The sequence below is a fragment of the Delphinapterus leucas genome, chromosome 14, assembly GCF_059928025.1.
Source record: "Delphinapterus leucas isolate spDelLeu-1000000601 "Yukka" chromosome 14, BTC_Dleu_Yukka2, whole genome shotgun sequence".
NCBI classification, from domain to species: domain Eukaryota; kingdom Metazoa; phylum Chordata; class Mammalia; order Artiodactyla; family Monodontidae; genus Delphinapterus; species Delphinapterus leucas.
Genome location: NC_143142.1, coordinates 63148583 through 63161344, shown reverse-complemented (window position 1 = coordinate 63161344; position 12762 = coordinate 63148583). Strand labels below are relative to the sequence as shown.

The 12762-nt window shown below is 40.5% G+C and overlaps 1 protein-coding gene across 2 annotated transcripts in view; it reads left to right on the top strand.

Annotated features, from left to right (window-relative positions):
* HDHD2 (haloacid dehalogenase like hydrolase domain containing 2) overlaps positions 1–12762 on the top strand; it is a 38474-nt gene that overhangs the window by 23953 nt on the left and 1759 nt on the right. Inside the window, exons 5-6 of one of the 2 annotated variants that reach the window (XM_022561799.3) lie at positions 6811–7027; positions 8426–8489. In XM_022561799.3, the coding sequence (XP_022417507.1) occupies positions 6811–7027; positions 8426–8489 (281 nt within the window). The remainder of the gene's footprint in view (positions 1–6810; positions 7028–8425; positions 8490–12762) is intronic. The other variant, XM_089895147.1, reaches the window with a different exon arrangement.

Sequence of the window (12762 nt, the reverse complement as noted above, 5' to 3'; positions counted from 1 at the left end):
TATTTATATTTCCATAACATGTTTTCTCAGAAGTACAGTTGCTGGATCAAAGGAATTTTGGGAAAAAGCTTCATGGAAATTGCTTAACTTAATAGTTCACAGAAAAGAAAATTTTTCTACATTAAGAGCAGCTGCCCTCCAGCTTCTCGAGGAGCTTATTAAAATGTTGTTAAAATTGAAGATAAGTGACATCATATAACTTTCACATTTAAATGCAGAGATGAAGGCTGCTTAAGAATAATGTTTTGAAGCTTTGCTAATGACTTCTTTCCTATAATTGTTACAAGGTACGAGAATCCTCCAAAAGTCTTAGAGGTGCACAGAAATTAGTTTCTCGTGTGTTTGGGGAAGAGATTCTTATTCCCGTAAATGGTTTCTGTTGAATATTGGATTGCTTTCTTTTCCCCTTCTCATTAAGAAAAGAATAAAAAGTTTAATTACTAATGTATTCAATTCCTTACAAAGGGAAGAAGGGAAGGGGAGGGGGAAAATCAACAATAATGTCCTCAGTTACTGCATTTGTACAGCAGCTCCTGAATCTTTTCTAAGAGTCCTGGGCATAAGGAATTCTAGAACAGTGTGGCAGTAGGGCTTAAATTAGAAATATTTCTGTGAGCTGTTTCCATTTTGAAAGGGCTGACTGCTATGCAATCTTTTTAATTAAGGTCCAGACTATAAAAATAAAACACTCTGGAGATGAGAAATTGTTGAAGACTTAAGAACTTGAGTTATTTAAAGCGTCCCATTAGTATATGCAGAACAACTTTATATGCCAATTTGAAGATCACAGAATACAGAATTGAGTTTAATATTAGTCACTACTCATTATTTAATTAACTGGGGAGATTCTTTTATGATCAAGGCAACTCTTGCTACTCTAAATAAAAGCTTTAGGTGAATAAACCACATAAATATATTGTTACTGATCTTTTAAAATTGATATATAACATACAATAAGGTATACAGATTGTCAGTGTACAACTCAATAAAAATTGACACATAGATAACCCCCACTCTGATCACGAGACAGAACATTTCCAGCGCCCTAGAAGGCTCTCTATCCCAGTCAATACCACCCCTTCCTCAAGGTAACCACTACTCTGACTTCTATCAATATTGCCAGTTTTTGATCTTCATATGAATGAAATCACACAGTTGTAGCGTTTTGTTTTTGGTCTGTTTTTGAGATTTATCCAAATTGTTGCATGTAGCAGTACTTTGTTTTTGGTTTTTTTGTTTATTTTTGTTGTTGTGTAGTAGTCTATTGTATGTATATTCCACAATTTATTCAATTGTTAATGGACATTTGGATTTTTCCAGTTTTGGCTGTTAAGAATAAAGCTGCTATGAACATTCTTCTACATGTCTTTTGGGGACATATCCACAAATTTCTCTTGGGTCTGTATCTGGAAGTGAAATTACTGGATAATAGGATAAGTGCTTGCTTAGCTTTAGTAAATATTGCCAAACAATTTTCCACAGTGATTATGTGGAGTCATATGTTATGACCCACCAGCTATGAACAAGAGTTCCAGTTGCTCCACATTCTCACCAGTCTCTCGCTAGTCTATATCATTGTGGCTATTCTTTCTGGTGTGTATAGTGGTATCTTACTGAGTTTCAATTCGTATTTCCCTGGTGAGTAATATTGTTGAAGCCTTTTCATATACTTATTGGCTATTGGATAACTTCTTTTGTGATCTACACATTGAAGTCTTTTATCGCTTCTGATTGGGTTATAGTTTTCTTAGTGATTTGTTGGGGTTGTGTATGTGTTATGTACACACGTGTCTTTGGTTGGATATATGTACTGCAGATGTCCTTTCCCTGTCTGTGGTTTGCCAGTTCATTCTTTTAACAGTATGAGAACATGAAGTTTTTAATTTTGATGGAGTTCAGTTTGTCAATATTTTCTTCTGTTATGCCTAAGAAATTTTTGCCCACCTCAGGGTCATGAAGATATTCTCCTGTGTTTTCTTCTGCAAGCTTTATTGTTCTACCTTTAGCAATTAGGTCTAAGGTCTGTTTTGAATTAACTTTTGTGAATTGTGTGAAGTAAATTTCATTTTTTCTTTACAGATATCCAGTTGCTTCTGCAACATTTATTGCGTAGATCAATTCTTTCAAAAGCCTCACAGAATTGCAGTGATGTTTTAGTGCTTTGACATAAGTCAAGTGACTATATATGTGTGGCTGTTTCTAGATTTTTTATCTATATTTGTGCACTTCCACAGTGTCTTAAATACTGTAGCTCTATAATAAATCTTAAAATCTGGTAGTATACATTCTTCAACTTAATCTTTTTTAAGATTCTACATCGTTTCCATATAAATTTTGGAATCAACTTGTCAATTTCCACCAAAAAAAGCTCACTAGGAGTTTGATTGCTACTTTATTAAATCTGTGGATTTGGGTAGAATTTACTGAACAGTAATGTGTCTTCTAGTCTGTGAAGATGGAATATGTCTCCATTTATTTAGATTTTAGTCTTACATTCTTCAGCAGTGTTTTGCTGTTTTTAGAGTATAGGTCTTAGAAATTTTGTTGAATTAATCCTTGTATTTCATGTTGTTTGATGCGATTATCAGTGGTATTTTGTTAAATTTCACTTTTAATTGCTTGTTGCTAATACATAGAAGTATAATTGAGATTTTGTATGTTAACCTTGTATTCATGACCTTCTTACATTCACTTGTTAATTCTAATAATTTATTTATAGAATCTTTTGAATTGGATTTTCTACATGGACAGTTGTCAACCATAAATAATGACAGTTTTATTTCACACCTACCAATCTTTGTATTTTCATTTCTTTTTCTTTATTACACTCTCTGGGAACTACAATACCAGATAGAAGTGGTGATAGTAGGTAGCCTACTATTAATGAGAAAATTGCTGTGTCAGTATGATACTGGAGATATTCTGGGGGTTTCAATTAAGTGTTGATGGGATTTTCTCTTGATATATTTCACGATTTGCTATTGTTTTAATTTGAACTTTTGGTAGTTGTGTTTGTCAGGTTGATTGGTATTAGTTTTAAATGTATTGAATGTCAAGATTTTGGCATCACTTCGTTCATTTGTTCTCAACTGGGGACATTTTTCCTCCCCAGGGGACATTCAGCAATGTCTGGAGACATTTTTGGATGTCACAACTGGGGGAAGAAGAGTGCTACTGGCATCTAGTGGGTAGAGGCCATGAATGCGGCTAAACATCCCACAGGTATAGGACAGAACCCCCCACATAAAGCATTTTTCAGTAAAAAAATGGCAGAAGTGTTGAGAGTGAAAAGACCTGATCTGATTCAGTTCCTTCATTTGATAAGAAACCAGGGCCCACAAATGTGAAGTGATTTGCTGTTACCTATTTTAAGTAGCACAGACACTACACTTCCTATATTTATGAATAAAAATAATTGTCATTACTGTCAGATAGATAGTACGAAAAAGTTTGCATATATCATCTCTATTCCCCAAGAAGGTTAGCATTATTCCGCATTTTATACGTCAGGACACTAAGGCATACAGTGCTTCATGCATTAATTAACTTATTCGATAAATATTTAGTGAAAGGTACCAGGGTTTGTTTTTGGTTTTGTTTTGGATTTTTTTTTTGGAAGTAAGAAATACAGTGATGAGTAAAACTAATGGGCATAGCGGAGATTGTAAGCTAGTGAGGAAGACAAACCAAACACAGTTGAGTAAGGATTATAAACTATAGGAAGTGATATAAAGGAAAAAGGGGATGAGATAGAGATGAAATGTGAGGAGGAAGTCCACTTTGCAGGGAGATTGGGAATGGCTTCTTTGATGTGCTGACATTCAAGCTGAGACCTGACAAGTGAGCAGAAGATAGCTGTGTGCAAAGTATGGGGCTCTGTTTCAGGAGGAGGGAACACCAGGTGTGGGGGCTGAAGCAGGAAAGACTGTGTACATTTTTGGTACATAGTCAGTGACGGGGAAGGTGACTTGAGATTGGAGATGCTGACAGGTAAGGCCAGGCCTTACAAGCTTCGGTAAGGACTTCGGGTTTTATACTCTTTGCAATGAGAGGTTCTTGAAAGGTTTTAAGCAGGGAAGGGACACGATCCCATCTGTACTTTTAAAACTCCCCCTATTGCATGTACGATGGGTTGGAATAACGGGGGAAGGGTAGAAAGCAGAAAGATGAGTTACGACTATTGCAGAGGTTCGCCAGAGGGAGTAAGACCATTTTGAGAAAGTTTTGTTTTTGTTTTGGACTTGGAAGTGACTGGATTTACTAATAATAGGGATGTGGAAGGGTGAGGGAAAGTGAGAAATCAAGGATGACTGCTAGTTTCTGACTTGAGCAATGGGGCCAACTTACTGAGTTGGGAAAGATTGGGGAGGGTCGTTTTGGGGGGGTGGGAAGAAAAGGACTCAATCGTTCGATGTCAGGCATATTAGGTTTCTTACTTAAGCTGCCGTGTGATTTCATTTCCACATTCTCCATCTTCAGCAGAAATGGTGAAAAGTTGATCATTTTTTCTAAAAAAGTGAGTTTATTTGGAAGAGTGCTGGATTGGTTTTCTGGAGTTCTGGGTTTCCGCTCTCCTTGGTCTTGGCCAGCATCGCAAGGTGATCTTCTCATCTGTAAAATGGGGCGTGTTGGACTTGGTATTCTTTACGGTCCCTTTCAGTAACGTACTGTGCCTCTGAATTTAAGTCATCCCCTTAGCTTTTCTCTCACTGCTCTGCCTAACATTTTTATAATGTGGTCCAGCTCCCTGGCTAGGACTTTTTATGGTTTTTTTCCTTTGCCTACATGGAATTTATAGCCATGGATTTTTGCATCAGGCCTTCTTTATGCCTTTTTTTCTTGTATCTTGCACCTCAATGGGCTTATAGTTAAATAGAGACAGAAGATTCTCAGATTTCTTCCCGATACATTACTTCTGGTAACAAAACAACCAACTTTTTTTTGCCCTGTCTAGGAAGTGTGAAAACAGTCCCAAGTATTGGGGTGTCTATTTTCTTACATTTTGAAAATGTTTAACTATACAAAAATCTTTTAATCTGTATCCTTGAAAATATTTACCTTTCAGTCTATCCTGAACATGCCTTGGCTCTTCAAACAGTCAGTAAAGCTTATGCTGAATGTAGAAGAATGACAGAAGCAAGAACCACTTCCCTGAGAGGTGCCTGTCTTCTCCAAGCTCCTGAAGAACCAGTTCCCATTTAGAGAAATGTAGAGGAACCCCCAGTTTCAGCCCTTCCAGAGAAGGCACGGGAATTAAGTACACACGTCAATCAAGCTGATAAGTCTCATCCCCAGTTAATATATAATAAAATGTTAACAAAGCTAAATCAAATGAGTTTTTAGTTTAGCTATGTAAGTGGAGAGCAATTTTGAGGTCTGTTGCATAAAGAATTCCAGTTCCATGGTAGAGTAGCAAGTAAATGGGATTGGGGGCAGAGTGACAAGAGGGGAGATAGATAAATCACCCGTTATTATCTCGTTGCTATCAGCTGGGGTTCTTTAAGGCCAACATAGTGGCCTTATCAGGTTTCCTAACAGTTGGATTTTACGATCTACTTTAAGAAATAAATTTGTATTGCTATTAGTGAATAAATTTGAAGGATCCATCCTGTGCTGTGAGCAATTCGTAGTAACTAACAATAAGGCCCTGTAATAGTCCGGTATTTGGTTTTTACTTAATAAAATATTTAATCATAAATGTCTGAATCCTGCACCTCCCACAGGCAGGCATTTCCATGCCCACTGACAAGAATAATTTAGCAGTTTCATAGTTGAGCGCTTAATTACTCATAATTGTGAAGGGTGAGATGTGATGAATTCTTCCTCGATGGACATACTAGATATTTAACTAAGTAGATGACTTAAATTAAGCTAAGTGAGATCATTTATTACATTGGTTAAAAGCAGTTTAAGAAGAATATCATGTCCTGCATTCGATTAGATGATATGTGTGTGACTCTCTCTGCTGTGTGACTTACAGGCTGCACTGTTGGGATGGTTGGCAGATGTTTTTGGATGGGGGTTGGTGGGGTTTTTTTTAGATTTGTTACGCTTTGCCTGAGTAAGTAATGAGGATGCTTGACTATATGTAGAGTTTAGTTCTCTAACAAGAAAACTCTTTATGCCCTTTCGGTTGGTATGAGAGTATTTGTCCTACATCAGGAAGAAGGAAAGAACTTGACAGTATAGGCTCACCCTTGAGCCTTACTGCTGTGTCCTTCAGGGAAGACAGCCTGATTTGCAAAGTAACGCCCGAAGCAGTCAAAAGGTAAAATGAAGAGGGAAAGATACAAGCAGAAAGTATTTGTAAAATGGTCTATGAAATTTCTGAATTCGAAAGAATCATATTTTGGAGCAGAGGAAAGAGGAAACCAGGTATTTTAGGAGCTAGCTGAACATGTCACTGCAGCATCAGTTGAGTCGTATTGTAAAAGGCTCAGGAGCCTCCTGCTTACCATTAGGGAAGTTGAAGCAACTTGTCTCATTAAGTTAAGCTTCTTCCCTCAAGTGTCTTATTTAGCTTTACTTCCCTTAATTCTCTTTCCGTGGTGATTTGGGTAAAATGTCTGAAACCACTCAAGGTAAAAGGTTGAAGCAATCACAAATTTAATCTATCGCCTTTCTTCAGTGTGTCTGAGTGTAATTCTCGGCAGTTCCTAGCGAATTCATTAGAATCAGCAAGTCATTAAAAGTTAATAAGAAACTATTCATTTCTGTGAGTGTGAATAAAACCACTTTGTAAGTCTGACATTCTTTTCCAGTCATAGAAACCTTGCTTTTAGCCAATTTCCATTTTCTCTGTCTCTCTAGGTTGCTCCTGGATGGGGCACCTCTGATAGCAATCCACAAAGCCAGGTATTACAAGAGGCAAGATGGCTTAGCCCTGGGGCCCGGACCATTTGTGACTGCTTTAGAGCATGCCACAGATACCAAAGCCACAGTCGTGGGGAAACCAGAGAAAATGTTCTTTTTGGAGGCATTGCGGAGCACTGGCTGTAAACCTGAGGAGGCCATCATGATTGGAGATGTAAGTAGAAGAGCCCAGGAAATGCCCTGGGCTTACCTGTCATGCTGGGAGGAGCCAACTTCAAAGCACTACTTTGAAACACAAGCAGGCTCTTATTGGTGATATCAGATGGTAGTAAGAGGCTACCCATAAAACAGGCTTTCCAGTAGTTGTTTACTGGTATTCTAAAGAACTGAAATATTGATTATTTCTGACATTCTTCATAGTGTGATGAGATATATACAATTCAAAAGACCATCAACTGCAAGGCAACTAAATGCTTTATATGTCTTTTTGAAGAAAACTTCTACATAGATTTAGACTTTTTTGACTATTCCTTAATGCAAAGAACACCTATACCCAAAGAATTCTCCCATTATTGATTTTTTTGCTAGTATATGCTTTATGGAAGAACTTCCCAGTCTGTGTGCCACAAATAGCTAAAGATATCGATTGCCTCAGGCCTAGGAGTGGCAGGGCTGAACCTGGACAATCGGGGGCCCTACCCAGTGGGCCCTCCCTTTCCTTGTTCACTTTTTCCCTCCTCCCTTCCTCCTGTCCCTCTCCCCCATCTCCCCTGCTTCAACAAGGCAAGTTTAGATGCACAGAAAAGGTTTTAAGTTAGACCTTAAATGAAGATTTTGACATTTTAAGACTCATTTCCAAGGGCTGTTGTTGAATAATATGAATGATTTTTAAGGAAAAAACTTTTCTTTGGGTGTGATCTGAATGAATCCTGCTTATACACATGAGATGGTAGGATTGATTTTATTGATGATGTTTCTTCCAGTTTTTGGATTTTTATTACCTTGCATTTGTCATCACAATTAGCCAAGTATATTCACCCCTATCTTGAGTAAGAATTGGAAAACAAAAGCTTCCCTTTGAAACTGATCTGTTATTCCTAAGTGTGAAGTGAATATCAGACAGTCTCAGAATCTGTTTAAGTACGCTGATCTGATTTGATTCCCCCTGTTAGGGACGATTGGATGGAAAGTAAGGATGATGTTACATGGACAGCACAAGAGCTGTCTTCTGAACCTAGTTCATTCACTGTCCTGCAGTTGGATCATTTACCTTAAAAGCTGCCAAATGATGGAATACTTTTTTTCCATGATCTGTTTTAAAAGGAAATAGATGTACATGTGGCAAAACATGAAGCACTGTAACTGCTTTTTATGTTTGGTTACTAGGATTACTACTCTGTTTTTTACCTCTACCTCTATTACGCTTCCCTTTTGCAGTGGTATGCTCCTTCAGACATGGCTTTATCCTTTTCTACACCTCCTTCTCTTTCATTTTAAAAAAAACATGGGGTTACAGTTGGCCATCCTGTCCTAATAAATCAGGTCAATTGGTCAGTTTTGTTGGCAAGCTCACTGATGACACTGGACTAAATGCTTTGTTATGCTTTTCTAGGATTGCAGGGATGATGTTGGTGGGGCTCAGAATGTCGGCATGCTGGGCATCTTAGTCAAAACTGGTATGTATCTTCAGTATAATATTTTGTTTCTCTAAAACAGAATGGTAGAATACACAGCTGCTTAAAGAACAGTCTTTGAAGAAATGGCAAAAGCCCACTGGGCACTTTAATTCTCTTTCTGCCACAAAGCAAAAATAAAATGGGCTTAGGATTGCAGGGAAAAAAGACAATGTGAAAGGGCCCATGCCGTGCAAAGCTAGGAAGATCAGATCAGAGTTCAGAGGTATTTTAACAGTTACACAGAGGTAACCACACACAATTGACCATTAGCATTTGTATGATTTTCTGGATATACAAATCACCAAAGTTGACCAAAAGACCATTGATAGTGGGGCTCTGTAAAAATATGTTTTCTTTTTGCACCAGCTATAAGATGTTTATCTTTTTAGCGACTGGCTAGCTAAGTGATATGATACTTTGTGTTAATGTTTACATTTTTTTAAAAAACACACAAAAACCTTTTGTCTTTTCACTTACTGTTTTAGTAACAATTTCCTGTACCAAAATTAGGTAAACCGGGTGTGGTCCCTCGAATAAATTTAAGGAAAGGGAAAGAACCTAATGGGGGAGACTCAGCTAATACGGTATCATGGCAACAGTGGACCAGTTAGGTGTCCTGGGTCTTGGTCTCCGCTCTACACTGACTGTGAGACTCTGGGCAAGGCCCTTCACCTCTTTGGGCCATTCACGGATGATGGGGCTGGACTGGTCCCTTCTGGCTCTCACAGTATATGAGTATTACACTGTGCAGTTTTCCTGTGTGGAGTGTGATTAATGAAGTCCTTTCAGGGTAAGGAAAGAATAGTCCTGAGAGTTGTGTGGGCTTGTGTGCCGTCGCACTAGGAACTTGATGAGCCTTTTCAGATAAAATGAAGAGGTCTCCCCCGCACCTGCCCCCAGCTGGCACCTGCTGAGCTTAAAACTAATAGCACGTGTTTGAGGATGACAGCCAGGAGTCTGGTCCAAGAATTGTCATCGGGCTCTTATCAGTTAAATAGCAGATAGGTGGTTCCATAGATGGCTCTGTGAGTTCATATGCCTGGCTTCATACAGGCTGTTCAGAAAAGGGAAGATTTAAACACTAAGTCACAGACGAGCTGCCACTGGGAAATTTTTTAGATAGAGTATATTTACTCATGACTGTGATGTTCAAGAAAATGTGGTTGCATAAAAGCTATTTTGAATTTAAAAACAGAAACAAGAAAACATAGATGTTGCTACAATTGAATAAGAAGTATTTTCCAGGCCCTGTGTGAACAAAGAATGGGAACAGTCTTCTCATGCTGGGCGTCTGGAGCGAACCATTGGAGCCTTGCAGATACTAACTCCAGTCACTCTAGAATTAATAGTATTGTGTTTTCACGTTTCTAATTCAAGATGATCACCGTCTTCCCAGAAACATGCCCTTTGATGGAAGCAAAAAAGAGGATATATCAGGGAGTCAGGAAAAATAGCCACACTCCTCATCCTCCCCTGTATCTGAATTTTCAGACGCTTGGCATTGCTCATCACTTTATGATCTGGTCATTGAGGAAACCCTCAGCTAACTGTTTTCCTCTCGGGTATTGTTCCCATGAACATTTCCTTTCTTTAGGTCACATAACTAAGGATTTGCACCAAGGATGAAAACTGGTCCTATGCCAGGGTCTTGTAGGCCCAGCTTCCCTAGCTGGTCTCCATTGGCTCTGCCTTCTTTTCTGACTGGCAGTTGGTTGTGGTCAGCCTGTCACAGAGGCATCCAGTTAGTCTTAGAGAAGCCAGCAGCTCCACACCATCAAATCTGAAATGTCTAACTTAGAAACATAGCTAAGTCCAGCTCATGAAAACAGGCCCATTTGTACTGTTCATCTTTGGTCAGAAAAAAGTCCCAAGTAAGCCCACTGTTCTGAAAGCATACAGAGCAGCCGGCTCCTCATAAATTTGAACTCAGTGCAGTGAACAATTGCTGGGTTTCCCAGTGTTTGAAAATTACCAGAGAGATTTTAAATTATTCAGTGATAGTCTTGAGCAGTTTTGTTTCTCAATAACACATAATAGATGCTCAATATACATTTGCTCCACGATTTGTTAGTAAAGACTTTTTTTTTTTTTTTTTTTGCGGTACGGGGGCCTCTCATTGTTGTGGCCTCTCCCGTTGCAGAGCACAGGCTCAGGACACGCAGGCTTAGTGGCCATGGCTCACGGTCCCAGCCGCTCCGCGGCATGTGGGATCTTCCCGGACTGGGGCACGAACCCGTGTCCCCTGCATCGGCAGGCGGACTCTCAACCACTGCGCCACCAGGGAAGCCCCAGTAAAGACTTTTGACTAGCCATAACTAGAATCTGTTTCTGTTTAGCGTGTAAAACAATCACCTAGAAAAGATGGGATCACCCTTTGTCCACTGTTGTCAACATGGCTTCCTGCATTCTCCCTCCATTCACCATTTATTCGTCCAGGAGAGTACAGACTGGCGCACTGAGTCAGGCCTGAGCGATGGGGGCCTGCTTCATTCACTCAGCCAACGTTATTGAGCATCTGCTCTACGCCAGACACAGTGCAGGTTGCTAGAACTATCACCCATTCGTGAGCCACTGTGTCAATTTGTACTTTGTAGAAACCCCACTTGGCAGAGCCAGACTAAGCAAAAGCATTCTGGAAGCTCATGGCTAAGAAACCTGACTTTCACGCATTTGCCTTTAGACCACTGGCTCCAAGAAGTGGGTGGTATAGCAAAAGTTAGTCATTAACTTACCTATGAGAACAAGCAGAAACCTTGCAGAGGAGTTTATACTCAACGGGATTTAAGCTTGAGAAGAAACTAGCAGTAGAGTTTGCTGTGTGGGCCATACTGTGGACAGGTGCTTTGAGTACCCTAAGGTAAGTTAGCTTTGTACGTTAGATGCTGGCTCCTTTCCTGTAGGAATTCACAGTCAGCAAGACAGGACAGGAAGCATCTTCACTACCACATTGTCAAGTTGGGGAAGCGGGGTTTTCAGGCTTGGTGTTTGCTGGACAAAGCCTCTTAAAGAGTAGTAATAGAAAACAGAAGGGATTGTAGAAAGTGGTGGGTCTGTTGTTGGGGAACCCAGATTTAGACAGAATACTGAAAAATGCAGAAGAATAAATAGCAGAGATCACAGAAAAGGGGATGAGGGAGCGAGGAGAAAGGGCAAGTGCAGAGGCAGCGCTGAGACTACAGGGCAGTCGGCCTCGTTCCCCCAAGGCCCTGTCTAATACAGTGTTCCTCCCTCGCTTCCTTCTTTCCTTTCTTCCTTCCTAAAATGCTGTGGAATGCTCACCATGTGCTAGTCATTATGTCAGGTGCTGGGAATACATTGGGGAACATAACAGACATAGTCCCTGCTCTTAGAGAACTTATAGTCTTAGATGTGAGACACACATTAAACTAATAAGTATATAATTACGAATTGTTATAAATATTGTGGAGACAAAGAACAGGGGGGGGGAGAGAGAGAGAGAGAGAATTACAGGGAGGGGATCTCATTTGGATGGGAAGGTGGGACTGACCCGAAGCCTGAAGGAGGTTGTCAGTTGAGAAGAATGTTCCAGGCAAAGGGAGTGGCAGATGTGTCCAGCACAGGACTGCAGCTGGTGAGAGGAGCACGTGCTAAGGTGAGGGGTACTGGGCCTGGTGACTGAGGGGCCTGGTAGGCAACAACAGAGATACAGGGTTCTTTCTGAAGGGCATTGGAACACATTAAGGGTGTTTAAACAGGGGCCACGCATGGTCTGATTTACATTTGTAAGAGTCTGTGACCGTGCTGCACTGTTCAGTTGTGGCCCTTGAATTGCAGGGTCCAGGGAAAGTTCAGCAGCAGGCCCACCCGTAGGTGCCCTGCCGGGCAGCCTGTCCTGCCGGCCCGCCTGTGAGCACCATGAGCACCCATCTCTCCTCCCCTCCCACCCCCGGGCGCCTTCATTTGCCCGCTCACAGGGCTCCTGTTCGGCAGCAGCTCATGCTGTTTCCAGTCACCTTCTGAAGCTGACAAGGCCTCTGCCCTGTGGGGTCTGGGCTTTCATTTAAAAGCACTAATTTAATCACCATCCCTATCTGTAGGGCTGCTGGGGGAAGAAAATGATTTCAACAGCTGAGGAGATTCGAAGGCACCCTTAGCTCTCAGGTGACCCAGTACCTGTGACTGTCCATCATGAAAGACCAGAGGGCCTGGGAAATGCTGAATATGACCTTGCTTTGAATTGCCTCATGGCATTCCTGAAGCCTGGATAAAAGGTGCTTTGGGAGCTGTGGAGACCTTGATTCTCTCATCATTA